Source organism: Stenella coeruleoalba (genome assembly GCF_951394435.1).
Source record: "Stenella coeruleoalba genome assembly, chromosome: 6".
NCBI classification, from domain to species: Eukaryota; Metazoa; Chordata; class Mammalia; order Artiodactyla; family Delphinidae; genus Stenella; species Stenella coeruleoalba.
Genome location: NC_137151.1, coordinates 65,213,692 through 65,227,975, shown reverse-complemented (window position 1 = coordinate 65,227,975; position 14,284 = coordinate 65,213,692). Strand labels below are relative to the sequence as shown.

The 14,284-nt window shown below is 38.4% G+C and overlaps 1 protein-coding gene across 5 annotated transcripts in view; it reads right to left on the bottom strand.

Moving 5' to 3' along the window:
- The window catches only part of NOSTRIN (nitric oxide synthase trafficking), a 70,374-nt gene that overhangs the window by 3,325 nt on the left and 52,765 nt on the right, over positions 1-14,284 (bottom strand). For 3 of the 5 annotated variants that reach the window (XM_079924472.1, XM_079924473.1, XM_079924471.1), the window contains exons 10-15: positions 13,108-13,216; positions 11,924-12,012; positions 8,969-9,094; positions 7,924-8,038; positions 6,727-6,816; positions 2,475-3,835 (exon numbers count right to left, since the gene is read on the bottom strand). In XM_079924472.1, coding sequence (XP_079780598.1) covers positions 3,699-3,835; positions 6,727-6,816; positions 7,924-8,038; positions 8,969-9,094; positions 11,924-12,012; positions 13,108-13,216 — 666 coding nt within the window. In that variant the 3' untranslated portion in view covers positions 2,475-3,698. Of the gene's footprint in view, positions 1-2,474; positions 3,836-6,726; positions 6,817-7,923; positions 8,039-8,968; positions 9,095-11,923; positions 12,013-13,107; positions 13,217-14,284 lie in introns of those variants that run through there. The other 2 variants (XM_079924469.1, XM_079924470.1) reach the window with 2 other exon arrangements.

Genomic DNA, 14,284 nt, shown 5'->3' with positions numbered 1-14,284 from the left:
TTTTGAACTCACATATAAAACTATGTGGGCCTGTGTTTTCTTTGTAGGAAGATCTTTTTAGAATGCTCGTTAAATTTTTTTAATAGTTACTGAATTATTCAGTTATTCTATTTCTTCCTGAGTTTTGATAAGGCATACGTTTTTGAGAAGTTTATTTCTTTTGCTGACATTCTTTGCAAATTAATTGGTATAAAGTTGTTGATAATATATAATTTTAGTTTTTGATATCTACTGGATCTGTAGTATGTCTACTTTTTTCTTAGAAGTAATATTTATTTATGCCTTTCTTAATTTTGCTAGAGGTTTGCTCAGTTGATTAATCCTTTCAAAGAACCAATGGATAGCTTTGTTCAACCCCTTATTTTGTTTTATATTTCATTAATTTCTGATCTTTTTCATTTCTTTTATTTGCTTTAGGTTGTTTCTGATGTTTTCATAAATTCATAATTAGGATGCTTAATTCATTAATTTTAGCCTTTCTCCTTTTCCTTATAGTACTTTTTTTAAGCTGCTTTCCTGAAACTACAGGTTTTAATACGTAGTAACTTTATTTTTTATTTCTAACATTTAAAATTTTCCATTAAGATTTATTCTTTGTCCATGTGTTATTTAGAAGTGTGTGCACATGTGCATTTGTATGTGTGCAGGGACATATACATATGTGTTCTCCAAACACACAGGGTTTTTTCACTTAACCTTTTCTTAATGATTTCTAACTTATATTGTGGTCACACAGTTTCTAGAGTCTTACTTTGTGGCCTCATATGTAATCAGTTTTTTACGTGTGTATTTTCCAGGGGTTACGTGCAGTACTTTCTTATCTGCCCACAGCATCCACCTCACCCTTCCCACTTGCCTGACTCCTGCTCAGTTTGGACTTTCCCTGACTTCCTTGATCCTAATTAATGCCCCTCCTAAATGTTCTCATAACCTTCTTGATATACTCCTATTATAGCATTTATCACAGTGTATTGTGTTTACTGGTCTGTTTCCCTTTCAGAAGAGAGACTAAGGGCTCTCTGAGGAAAAGGGCTCATTGTCTTTTTAGTATTGAAGTGACAGAGTGATAGTGCCCCAGCCACTCTGTATGGTAACTTCTGTTCGCCCTTCAAAATCCCACCTTCTCATGATCCCCTGCCCCCAGGCCCATCTTCCCTGAGTTAGACATTTTTCCTACTAACATTGCCACAGGCAATGGGATGTGTTGTTATTTTGATTCTCCAAATTAGGCTGATTACCCCCAAGGCCATCAAGACTTTGGGGGAGGGGAGACTTTTTCTTGGAAGCTGGAACAAGTTACATTATGCTCCAATTACTAATCAGTTAAAGCCTAAAGATACTGTACAATAAAATTTAACCCAAACTAAATATTGTATTACTTTTTGATGGATCCAAATGGATCATAATATTCATTGTGAATATTATTATGAGTAATTGAAAATGCAAAAAAAATCTTTCTGGTTGACAGGATAATGGATAGTAAGCTTTTACTCTACCTGAAAGAAGACAGAGTAATGCTTTTGATATTTTTAGTGAAAATCTGGCTCAGACCTCCCTCTACTGCCTATATTTCAGGTTGTTAGTGTTGCTAAAAACTTCCCGACATGAAAACTGCCTAGTGGAGTATAATTAAGAAAGCCCAATTAAAAGTTTAAAAGTATTCATATTAAAAATTATTTTAGTCTCTGTGGAAGACTTGGGCACATCATTATTCTTACCAATATGCACTTAATTTTTACCTAAATCTAAGGCGTACCATCCGTACCTGTCCTGCCAGAAAGTTCTTCCCCTTCTAAAAAGATATCCAAGTCTGTTATCCCCAACAATATTTGTATTTTTATTTGGTTTAAGACTATAGTATTTCTTTGAAGTTTAAAAATTACATATCATCACAGATGCAAAAAGGATTTGCAGCAACATTTTAAACCAGGAAAACCATGTATGTCTGTACAAAGTAAAACTGCTTTATGAAGAAAGAGAGGCCCCCCCCTTCTTTGAAAATTACTTCCAAAGAGTTTCAGGGCCCAACCACCATTATCATCACTTTCTCTATACAAATGATCGAGTGTAGGCTACAGTCAATTGCTATACAATTTTTTATCCATCAAGGCTTAATGGAAAGAAGTCAGATGAAGAGGAAATGTAAATTCAAAATCTCAGTTCATGGTCTAATGGCCTGTTATTCAGCCTACTTTCTACGTGTGGAAAGTCTTCATTAATACACCATTAAGGATGACGTTAAAACTTCTGATCTGTTCTAGGCTGTAAGTAAGTTATGTCTCACATAACAAATTTTACTTGTGCTCCTTCGGGTCTGATATCTGTATCTATAAATATCTCTATGTGTTAGTTATATCCTGCTATAGGAGTGTAATGGTGCAGAGTATAAAAAAATATATGTACCTTGGTTTGAAAATTTCCTTTGTGAAAATATAAAATTTGACAGGATAAAAAAATAAACAGAGGTAGAGGGCAGGAGAGTAACAGAATGGGTTTTAATTACTCCTTTAATGCCAGACTGTCTATTTGGCACAAAAGTAAATCTGCCCAGATGTATTATCATCAGTACCTTGACCTTCCATTCAATGGAGAGTGTGGTCTCCAGACTGACTTAGGTCATTTTCTGAAAGATGCTGCTGTACCAGTTCTCTTCATTCTAAAATGTTCCCCTCGGGAAGAGGGGAACCTTCTCATTCTCAACCTTTTCCCGTTATAGGGCATTTGAGGAAGCAGCATAAATCTCTCTAAATTTTCCATTTTGACAAGTAAATGCTAGTTTCTAGAACTTTCCATCCAAACTAGAGACTCATTAGCACTTAAAGTGTCTTTCACTAGGAAGTTGCTTAGGGTATTCCTTTCATCGTGACCTGGAAGGGAAGTGCAGAATTCCTGGTTTCTGAATTGGCGTATGAAGTTTCCAGCTGGGCAAGGAGGCATGAAATTTCTGGCACTGTCTGTCTCCTTCCTAACCTTTTCCTATCTGCCTTGCTCTTATCCTCTGATCCCCAGCCGTCTCTGGCTCACACTTGACCTCACTCTAAGAGCAGTTCTGGTTGTGGGTAGAGGGTACCTCAGAAGGTCATTGGCTCAGGATGGTACTCCATTCTACCCTGAAATCCTCTGCCTGGTACATGGTCCTCGTCTACCACCCTCTCTTCCGACCACACCGCCTCTTTGCCTTGGCTTCTGGTCCTTTATTCTAACGTCCTTAACCTGGGTCTGTCTCACTGGTGCCTTGCCTGCCTGTCTCTGCTATGCTCTTCTTCTTGGACTTGATCTGTGTTCTTCCCCATCTCCCTGACACTGCTTGACCTCTGGTGGGCCTACTGTGGCTATTTCCACCCAAGACCCCAGGAAAAAAGACATCTGTGTCCTAATCTCTGTTGTGCTACCAGAAGACTGACTTCAGGCTGAACTGCCTGGACTCAGTTTTCTCTCTCTCTGTGAGCAGAGGCTGTATTAGGTTATCTCTAGGGTCTCTTAGAATTAGAAAACTCTAGGAGCCATCAGGCCTCTTTCCCACCTCCCTTTACTCTCAATCTTCTGACTCTGTTTCAAAGAACTAAGTGCAAAGCACTGTGACATGCAGGTCACATCACCATCACCCAGTTAGAAAGACAGAAGATCACAGCATTTGTCTTTATTTGCACCACATTGTATAATTTACAGAGTGTAAGGCGATGCCTTCAGAATCTTGCTTACGCTTGTGAAGATGTGTCCCCGGCATTTGAAGGGAGTTCCTCCACATAAGCAGCAGGAAAATGGCCTTTTTTTCCCTTTAAAGAACCAAACCACCATCCTTCATCCTTCTTCTTGTGTATAGTCACAATGTCACCTGTAAAAATGCACATACATATAAACAAGTGGGTTTCTGCACTTAAGCATGTGCCCGAGTCTGATCAGTAAGACAGTTTTTAAGGAGATCCTGCTTTCAAGGAGTTACGTGGTAGCATCATTTTTCTGCATGTGATTCAGATGAAGCAAAATTTATTGACCACCTCTGCACAAAGCAGGCAGAATGCAGAGAATATTAAAAAGAGTAAGGTAATGGACAACAAGTTGTGCCATAAAATAGTTGGATTAAAAACAAAATCACTTTGGATCCTATGTCCTCGTGCTGCCTGGCTCACTTTGGATAGAGGTGATGGGTCATCCCCAAACTCTTTCTTGGTGTCTGTGCTTTAAGGGTTCCTCATGTTGGTGGCCAAAATAGTTTGGTGTGTTGACTACTAAGAGTATGTCTCAAGCTTCCAGACTTTTCTTTAGATCGAGGCAGCTTCTCTCCATTATATGAGCCAGCTTCAGAGTCCAAAGTTCCAACTCACAGCTTTGCATGACAATATAACTCCCTATTCAACAATGTAGATAATTTGAATAAAATATCAATTTGAGGAAAATACTCCTTTAAAGCAATGATTCAAATAAACAGAATTCCTAGGAAACCCATGGCTCTTCTCTAATTCTCTATTAAAAAGAAAAAAAACACATTATTCCCTGTCTTGTAAGAGAGAGTCCTTTCTCTCTGGCTGCTTCCTGTACATCAAAGTGGAAATATCCACTTCCTTAAGGATCCAAGAGCTACTTGATCTTTAAGCATCATCATGAGGTCATTTTCAGTCTTTCTTTCTTTCATTCTTCTCCCCAGTAATTTTCTTTCTAAGGCAAAGGAGACCATTGATCCCCCTTCTATCTGTCCTTAGTCACATCACTATTTATTCTTGCAGGAGATCACTCTCAGGCTAAGGTCTCCATCTAATGAGTTCTCTCAGGTCAGTAGATTGACACAGCCTACTATCGGAATTCAAACGAATAACTTAAAATTTTATCACCAGCTTCCCTAAGCCTCCAACGAACTCGTTCCATTTAAAGAACCCACAGGATATAATGTATAAGTAGGCTTTGCAACCAACAGAACTGAAGACAAGATGATCAATTTGTGTTAACTATGTAACTCAGACTCAGGACCCTGGGTTCTAGGTGGCATCTGGGAAGTGTGTTTTAATTCATATGGAAAGTGGGACTACTGCATTTCATTTACTCACTGGTGTAGGCAGCCTTAGGATGACATGATGAGTAATGAACTGACTTCTATAACACTGAAAACTTTTAAATTAAAGGCAACATTGATTTAAGATGCATGCAGGAGAGAGTCTACTTTGCTTTTTTCTTGTTTTTACTTATGTCTGAGCTACAAGGAAAAGTAACTGCCTGGAGAACTCTGACTGGCAAACTGAAAAGGAAGCACCTATGAACCAATAGCAAATACATGGTTGGCTGTTGTTTGGCTGCAAAATCCATCTCAACTTTCTGTTGGTTCTGGGCACCATGTCCTGGTCATGGATTATAAATTTTCTCCTATGACACAATTCTTTCTCACTAACCATTTCATTTCCAGATCCCTGCCTTAGCTTACCATCCAAATGTGGTTGCTAATTGGACACACAGAGAAAGTTGAGGCTGGTGACTTTTTCTTGTTTAATAATCTTGGGGTCTACACCATCCATCATATAATAACCTTTCCACGTTAAACAAAAATCTGTGACACAAAGAAGGGGGTCTGATTCCTTTAATTGGGCATAAAACCCTTTTTTGAGAGAGAAGCATGAGAAATACTAAGCTGGGAGTCCTTTGACCGGGTTTAGAACTGGCACTTAGACTAAGCCATGAGAGGAAGTCACTTCACATTCTTGTATGAGTAACTTTCTGAAAAGGAAAAAGGTGGGGCTACCTCTCTGATAACTTTCCATTACTGACGTTCTACCCCAATGGAGCACTGTGATTAAGAGCGTGACTCTGAGTTTCTGAGTCCAAATCCTGTGCCACTACTCCTGGTGACTTTAGCCAAAGTACTTAACCCTTCTGTGCCTCAGTCGCCTCAGTCATAAAATGGGCATAAATAATACCAACCTCAAACGTTTTTTAGGAATATTAAATTGGACAATGTGTTTGCAGCAATGCCTGGCCCCTAGTAAACACCAAATATGTGTTAGCTATTTTTATCATATGAGCTTTCTTTTTGATGTGCTTTATCTTTATCTTCTAAGAAGAGTGATTATAAACCTGAACTGCTTTGACCTGGTAATAACTTTTTTTTTTCCATAGAAAACAATTTTATGTTACCGAAAGGGAAGGGGGGGTGGGATAAATTAGGAATTTGGGATTAACATATACACACTACTATATATAAAAGAGATAAACAACAAGGACCTACTGTATAGCACCTGGAATTATATTCAATATCTTGTAATAGCCTATAATGGAAAAGAATCTGAAAAAGAACATGTATGTGTGTGTATATATACAGATGTATATTATATATGTGCGTATATATATCTATACATGCATACACACATAAATATATACATGTATATGTAACTGAACCACCATGCCATACACCTGAAAATAACACAACCTTGCAAATCAATTATACTTTGACAAAAAATTAATATATAAGAGATATTCATTTGGTTAAGAGTAATACATATCCTTGTTTTTAAGACAAACTGCAATTATTTATTTATCTTTGTTCTTCAGCAAACATCTAAGAGGGAAGAAGAAACGAAAGAATAAGTAGTCAGTCCAATAACAGATTTGAACTTAGTCTGTTAACAGCCAGGCTATGAATGCATGACCTGGTAATAACTTTTAAGGCTAAGACAAGAGTTTTTTTCAAGTTAAAAATTTCAACATGGGAAGGCAATTCAACTATTTGAGAATGATTCTTACCTTTTTCCAAATTCAGTTCATCATCTTGCCTGGCTTGGAAAGAATATAAGGCCTTGCAAAGCCCATTGCCGAGCTGGGTCACACCGGAGGCTGAAAGTTGGATCAAGTTATAATGACTAATGCGGGGTCAGTAGGCAAGGTGAACATGGTGGGAAGTGGTCTAGTTTTTCAGCCGTGTAGTGCAGAGCTTAAATATACTGAAATCTTCCCAAAAGGAAAGTTTATAATTGTATATAACATTCATTCTCTGATTCAGTAACCATTTCTGATGTACATACTATGTGGACGAACTGTGTATATTACATAATCAAAAGCTCTAACATAGAAAGTAAGTCTGGACAAAAAGTTACTGTAGTATTAATAATGATGACAATTTTAAACTGTTTCCCACGTGAGCTTAATCAACATCAGTTAGCTAAGCTGTGTGGTAACTGTATTCATGTTTTGGAAAACCAGCACCAGTTTTGCCAATCAGGAATAGATAGGAGACACTTGGAGCAGGTGCTTCCTCCATCATCCCCAGGTACTTAGGGAACTGTTTCTCAATGATGCAACCACGAGTCTTTAACATACCATGTGGACTACAATGGCCTGGGTTTGATTGAAACTTTTTTGCCAAGTTCTAGTCAAGAATCTAGAGAGTCAATGTTATGGTAACTATAGTTGAACAATGACAGATGATGGGTGCTTGCGTGTGTGTGTGTGTGTGTGTGTGTGTGTGTGTTGAAAGGTAAAAGGCAGTGGGGGTGTGGATGGAAAATGACTAAGTCAGGTGGCTGAACACAGCGGATGGGTAGGCCTTGGGATCACCGTGTTTCCTGAAAAGAGGTTGGGATTTGCATGGCACTTTGGAGGAGTCTGTGGAGACAAAACTGTAGAGTCCTCCCAATGTTTCCAGGCTGAGTGTGTGGGCAGCAAACTGCAGGCTGTCTGAATAACATGGAGGCCAGTGACTGGAGGTACCTTCTCATATTAGAGAATTCTTTTCCCAACCCTCCAATCTTCTTGAGTCCTTCCCACCTTCTGGATGACATTTGCACAGAAAGCTACACATTTTAACAAATTAATCAGTCCTAATTGAAACGTAAATTTCTTTGAGCCGATTTATGTCAATGTGGCTCTGAAAATAAAATATAATTTTGGCAACGTGCCTTACTGATAGGATCCAGCCCCACATTATTCTGGGCATGAGATTACCTGTAGATGAAGAACTTGGAATTCTCTGCCCACCAGAAGATGACCTGCTCACAACATTCTCTAATCTCTTTGTCAGAAAAGGCCGAGATATTTTTACAGAACTATGTGTCTGCTGCTGTTTGAATAGTTAAAAAAAAAAAAAAAAAGTCATTCTTTACAACATTGTCATCAAAAGTATGCGAAAAGTAACTATTCTGCAGCTGTTTTCCTCAGGAATTTGTTTTTCAATTGTTGGGAGGAGGGTATAAAGAAAAAATTCAATACATTCCTAAACCCTACTCTAACACATTCTTGTTTCTGAGACCTTAATATTTTCAGAATTAGACAATTACCATATTTTATAGCCTGTATTTGCAATTCTGACCTGTACCCCTAGGCCAAATAGTAACATTTCCAGCATTACTTCTACAAATTCAACTTGGTTTTAAAGCAAGTGAAATGATCATGACTCTGTGTAAATGACTGAGACCCTTTTAGAGCTTGAGTCTCTTAGAAAGAAAACTGTCCCTTCATCACAAGGTGGTTACAGCTCCTTCTTCTTGTAGGAAATGGAAAACAGCTACCTGCGTATATTCACACGCTCATCAATTCCTAGAGTGTAACACTGGGAAAATTCATGTGTGTGAATTTTTCAAATTGTGCACACGCATTCTCTACATTAGGAACTATGTTAAATGGATGAGACTACTGCATATCACAAAATCTTACAATTCAGGTCTGTATGAATACTAAGATTTTGATTTAATAGAAATTTTACTATAACAGCATGTTCAAAGGATAAAGTGAGAAGTATGAGAAGGAAGAAGGAACCCAAAGTGTTTTTAACTCATTAATTTATATATGAATACAAAGCATGTATTCATTTGTGTTTAGCTCTTGTTACCGTGCTCAAAAAATAAATAAATGTATCTTAAAATTGTGCGACTGGGGATTTGAGCATATGGCATATATAATTCGTAACAGTTTTTTTGGCCTGTTGCTGCCTTAAGCCATTCCACCCAGCAAGCCCAGTCCAGAAATTATAGCCAACCTTTTAAATGCTTACCTTTTCTTTCCACTTGAAGATGGAGTTACTACAGACATGGCTGGGTTGAGGTCTTTGCTCAAGTTCTGCTAAGACGGATGACAGTTTATAGGCGTTTGCTTGCAAAAGCATTAGTTTCAAGTTATTCTGTGGATACATCATTTGACCATATGAGTAAACTTCTAGAAAATTTTGAGGCACAACTGCGTGGGTAAAGGGATATCAGGATAACTTCCAAAATGACAAAGAGGTCCAGAAAAATACACATTCAACTCATTTGCAACTCATATGCAGAAAATGCTGAAGAGAGAAAAACAATGGACACTTTAAGTAGTCTAGAGGAAAGCCTTAGTTGTTGAGTGTGTCGTATTCTAGACCCTTGTAAATAAGGTAAACCAGAAACCTTGATAGGTATATTACTCAGCATTTTGTGGCAATGAATCGCTTTACTCGAATTTCTGCTGAGGAATGAGGTAGAGAATAATAAGTGTTGATTGCAGAAGGTAGGCTTTCGGAAGGCTTTGAAGAAAGGCAATGGTGCCATGGGCACTTAACATAAAGAACAGAAGTGAACTCTTATCAATAGAATCAAACTAAAATGATGTGAGTCAGGGTTTTGTCGTTTATGTTATTGTTTCTTGAAGAGGTGAGGTCTTATATTACCCAGAAAGTCTGCAGTAACACTTCTGGAAACTAGAAACCATATTCTGGGGTATTTGAATATAAAAATAAAGACTGAAACTAAAGCTATTCTCCTAGTCTCTCCTGTTCTGATTTGACCTTGAGCTAGAAACTTTATAATGACTTCTCTGTCAAGTTGTAAATCCAATCATAGAATCTAAATATTGGAAGGGGTCTGCTTATCCAATCTTCTCCTCACCATTGTCTCTCCCTTTTCCACACTTCCCGCCTGGGGGTTTCTAATCCTAACATCCCGGCCAGGGGGTCACAGCCATGGAGCAAACACCTCCAATCGATGGGGAAGGGCTCTAATCCTTGGAACAATCCACTGCATAGTGGGCAGGCTCAGCTAGGATGAAATCAAAAGCTCCCCCATAGCTTCTAGCCTTAGATCTAGTCTGCACTTGAGAGCATCACAGATCAAGTCTCTCTGCTCTGTGGTGCTCCTTCTGGTATCCAAAGACAATATCTGCTCTAAATACCTCCAGTTTCCACAACAATTTCCCGGAGAATATGGCTTGCCAACATTCTTGCTTCAAATATAGCACTTCAAGAACCAAGAGTCAATGAATTAGGAAGCATTTCTGTGAAACAGAGCTTCTCCCTGCAAGAAACCTTCTCTGCGTAACACAAAATCAGTCTACCACTATCATGAGTTTCCTTCCATTAGAGGCGGACATGCGTGACCGAATTACACGGATATTTGGCACCTACTCTTTGAAGGCTCTTATTTGCTCCATCACTAGATCATAAACACCATAAATTCAGGGGTCAGATCATCTCCCATCTTGCATCCTCCACTGTGTGAATCAGGCCAGTTGTGTACCAAGATGATCCTAATAACGTGTTCTATGTCAATGACAAAATTTTATGCAAGAACCCAAAGAAATAAACTTAAATCTTAATGCTATCATAAAATGCTCCATATGACTTTCTTTTGGTAAATATCATTTACATCGAATTAATTAACTAAACATTTTATGCTGTCACAGAAAATGTCTAACAGCCTGTTTTATAATTTTATAAAAATTGTAGCCATATGTCACTGCAAGGATATTAGACCTCTGTTCCCAAGTGAACAGAATTCAGGCCTGTCTTTTCACAGAAAGTGTCAGGTTTATTTCTGTAACACCACCTCCATTAAAGGAAGCCACTGCTAAAAAACAGATAAACTGTACCTGGCTGCATCTGTCTACTTTTACCAAAGAACTATTGAAATTGCTCATTTGGACAGAATTATTAGGTACCTACTTTTACAAGAGAGTTGTTTAGACTACGTGCAAGGTAAGGAAAGCTGGTTCAGCTTCCTGGATCCTTCAAAACATTGATAAAATTTTGATCTCTTCCTGAATTCTTCTCAGATTAACCGCAGTCAACTTCCTCTCCAATCACAGCAGAAACCCTGTATCTTGTACACATAGGTCATAGTATCTGTTCATTTTTATTCCTGTTTAAAATTCATGGGCCTTTACTAACTGCCCTTATAATGTGGGTTCTTCTGAAGAGGCTGCATTGCCCACAAATCCCAACAAATGTCTCGGGGCTGCCGCAGTCCAGCCTTTCAGCTACAAGGCCCGGAGGTGCCTCTCCCTGCCCTCCGCTGACAGTATGTCCCCCTTCCTTCAAAACAACCTTGGCCTCTGAAGTTTTTTTCCTTGTTTCCCTGGAAGCTCTTGCCTCACACCCCAGTCGGCCATCTTCCTTCTGTGTGGCCACATCTCTCCTTTCCCCTGTTATACTCGGAAGACCCTGATGTTAGCTCAAGGATGAATGGAAAACTGCATCTCAATGATAATTACCAGGATTTCAATTCTCCTCTGTGCCCTGTGCTAGCATTTTCTAAATAATGCATCATCCTCACAAAACCCCTTAGGTAGCAACATCCCTCTTTAAAGATGAGAAAACTAAACTTGTCCCAGGTCCCTGTAAAAGGCAGAGCTAGATGCAGGCCTCTCTGAATGCAGACGCTGTGTTTTTGGTCACATCTGTTAACTGGAGTAAAGTACACATGGTCTTCAGACCTTACTTGAATGATTCTATTTGGGGGAATTCTATTTTAGGCACCTTTTTTTTCCCCCCTGGGAGGACACTAAATCAAACATTTCTAAGTAGCTGGATTTTTCCAGATTCCTCAAACCACTTGTCAAGGAGCTGAGTGTACAAGCTCTCTGACTAGACTGTTCTATGTCATGAGAAAGGAAAGGCAAACAGAGGTCAAATGGTCCAGAAAACAAGCATTCCCAAAATAGCTCCTTCATCATTAAATCTAGGAAATGGCATTCTGCAAATGTTTACCTCGTCCATTAAGGCTGCTGTGCTTTTTTGGCTCTCTGTGTCTGAGAAGCAGGGGTGGCTGGAGTATGCTTTCAGCATTCGTTCCAGGCCTGAAAGTGAAATAAGGCTGTCAGTCTCTGTTCCTCTGGTCCTAGTGGGACACAACTGGCAGGTGGTTATACTCGGAGGGAGCCTGAGCCCAGAAGTGATGCCGGGAGCATTTCCCAAATGGCTGGGCCTGTTTCTGTGTGTAGTTGTTACTAAACTTTACTGAATGGGTGACCTGTACCTTCATTTAATGGGATTTGAGAAATGCAGGTGCTTAAGGAGTCTTGATTGTTATTTTTCAAGATGAGATTTTGCATCCTCCTTGTTGACCCATTCCATGGTGGATTCCTAACATTTACCCCCATGTTAAGCTCTCCTCCACTGATATTTACATTCTAAACATTTTGCTCTCTTGGATTTCCTCTCAAGTATTACATTGCAACAGGGTTCTCTGGTCCACATAAAATAAGCTCTACATATCAGAATCATAAAAGTAGAGTTGTTTTTATTACCTGTAACACTTCAGAGCTGCTTCACGTTCTCACATACCTAACGTCTAAGTATAGGATTTAATTTGAATGACTTTCACATCATTCAGGAAGTTAGTTTAAAAAGAAACAAACAAGTGGTGATCATTCTGTAATGTATAGAAATACTGAATCATTATGTTGTGCACCTAGAACTAATGTAGTGTTGTACGTCAATTATACTTCAATTAAAAAAATTTATATAAATTTAAAAAATTTAAAAACAACCTATTAGCACCCCCCAATAGAATAAAATAAATATGGGGGAAATAAATAAATAAACACAAGAAAATGAAAAGCCTTGTACACAGGAGGTTTACTGTGTTTTAAACCAAACAAATTGTCCCTCATATCAGCCAATTTCAGCAACACTGTAAAATGCTACACTTCTGGAAATGGTGGTATAGTACTTGTATAGATCTCACAGACCAGAATGTCATTTTCAATTTTTTTTGCTCTCTCCTTGCTTTTTCATTTTTCTTTATTCACACAAATTAGGTTTTATATTTGGTCTTTTAAATGAGATGATCTCTGCACCAGTCAGCAAAAGCAGAATCACCCTAACTTTGGATGAAACCTCCGAGTAGAATACTTTCCCTTACCAGGCCAGTCAAAGAGGTAATTACACACCTTCCTGGTCTCGCGAGGCTTTTTCAATATCTTTTTGCAGTCTCAACAGTTTTGACTTTATTGAAGATGCCTGTCGCTCTTTACTCATTGCATTTTTAGGATCTTCTTCCTTTAGGAAAAAAAAAGGAAGTTTAACAATTTAAAGGGAAAAAAGTAATAGTTGCTACTCCTAGTTGCACTGAGACTTTCACTGACTGTATTCAATTTTAACTTGATGGAAGAAAAAAGAAAAAAAAAATAAAAGCAGGGTAACCTCTGGTTTTCTACAGATTGGTCTACCTTTTCTAGACCTACTGAATAAGAAGACAGCTCCTCGTTTACAACTTGTAAGTGTATAGCTGAGCGCTTTCTTTAATAGATAAAAATTATTCTTGGAGGGTGAACATTACTATGGCTATTTCATAGGAGCATGTGGCTCACCAAGGGAAGGGGCATGAAAGTTTCAAGGAGACTAGCTGACTTAACCAGCACATTTCAGTTGAGGGGTAGGAGGGCAAAGGGTACTCCTTGCCAGAGAAATGGCACAAGCAAAGGACAGAGGGAGAGTTGTGTGAAATGTATGGGGAACAATAAACAGACCAGTTGCTTGAGCAAATGTAGTGGAAGAAAAAATTGTCTAAGTAGTTTAGGTCAGATTTTCAGGCTGAAGTAGGGATTTTATCATGTAGGTTATGAGAACCATTAACAATAGCAGAGCTTTCATATACATTATTTCCAGAGTTGAAAGAAAAAAAAGGATGTTAGGACACAGTTTAAATGCCTAGTAACAAGTCAAAGCAAATATCCTACAGTGATATGCAACTTAAAATGATTAAAACCTTTATGTGAAAAAAGAAAAAGAATGTTAGGGTCAGGTTGGGAGGTGGCTGAACAGAAGTGCAGTAGATGGACAGAAACCTTGGAGAAAGGGAAAACTGATGACTGAAGATGGAAGTGCAGGAGTCAGGACTTATCTGGTAGGAAGGAGAAAAGCGAGGACCCTGAATAGTGGTGGAGAGATTAGCTTTAGATAGACTGTCCTGAAGAAAGAGAAGAGAAGATTTAGAGCAAAGAGAATAATAGCCTTTACAAAAATATAATGTAGAGACTAAAATATTTAATATACATACTGTGTATTATATATTATAAAAATTTTCTCTATATCCTTTATTACATGTGACTCTGTGATTCTTATAAC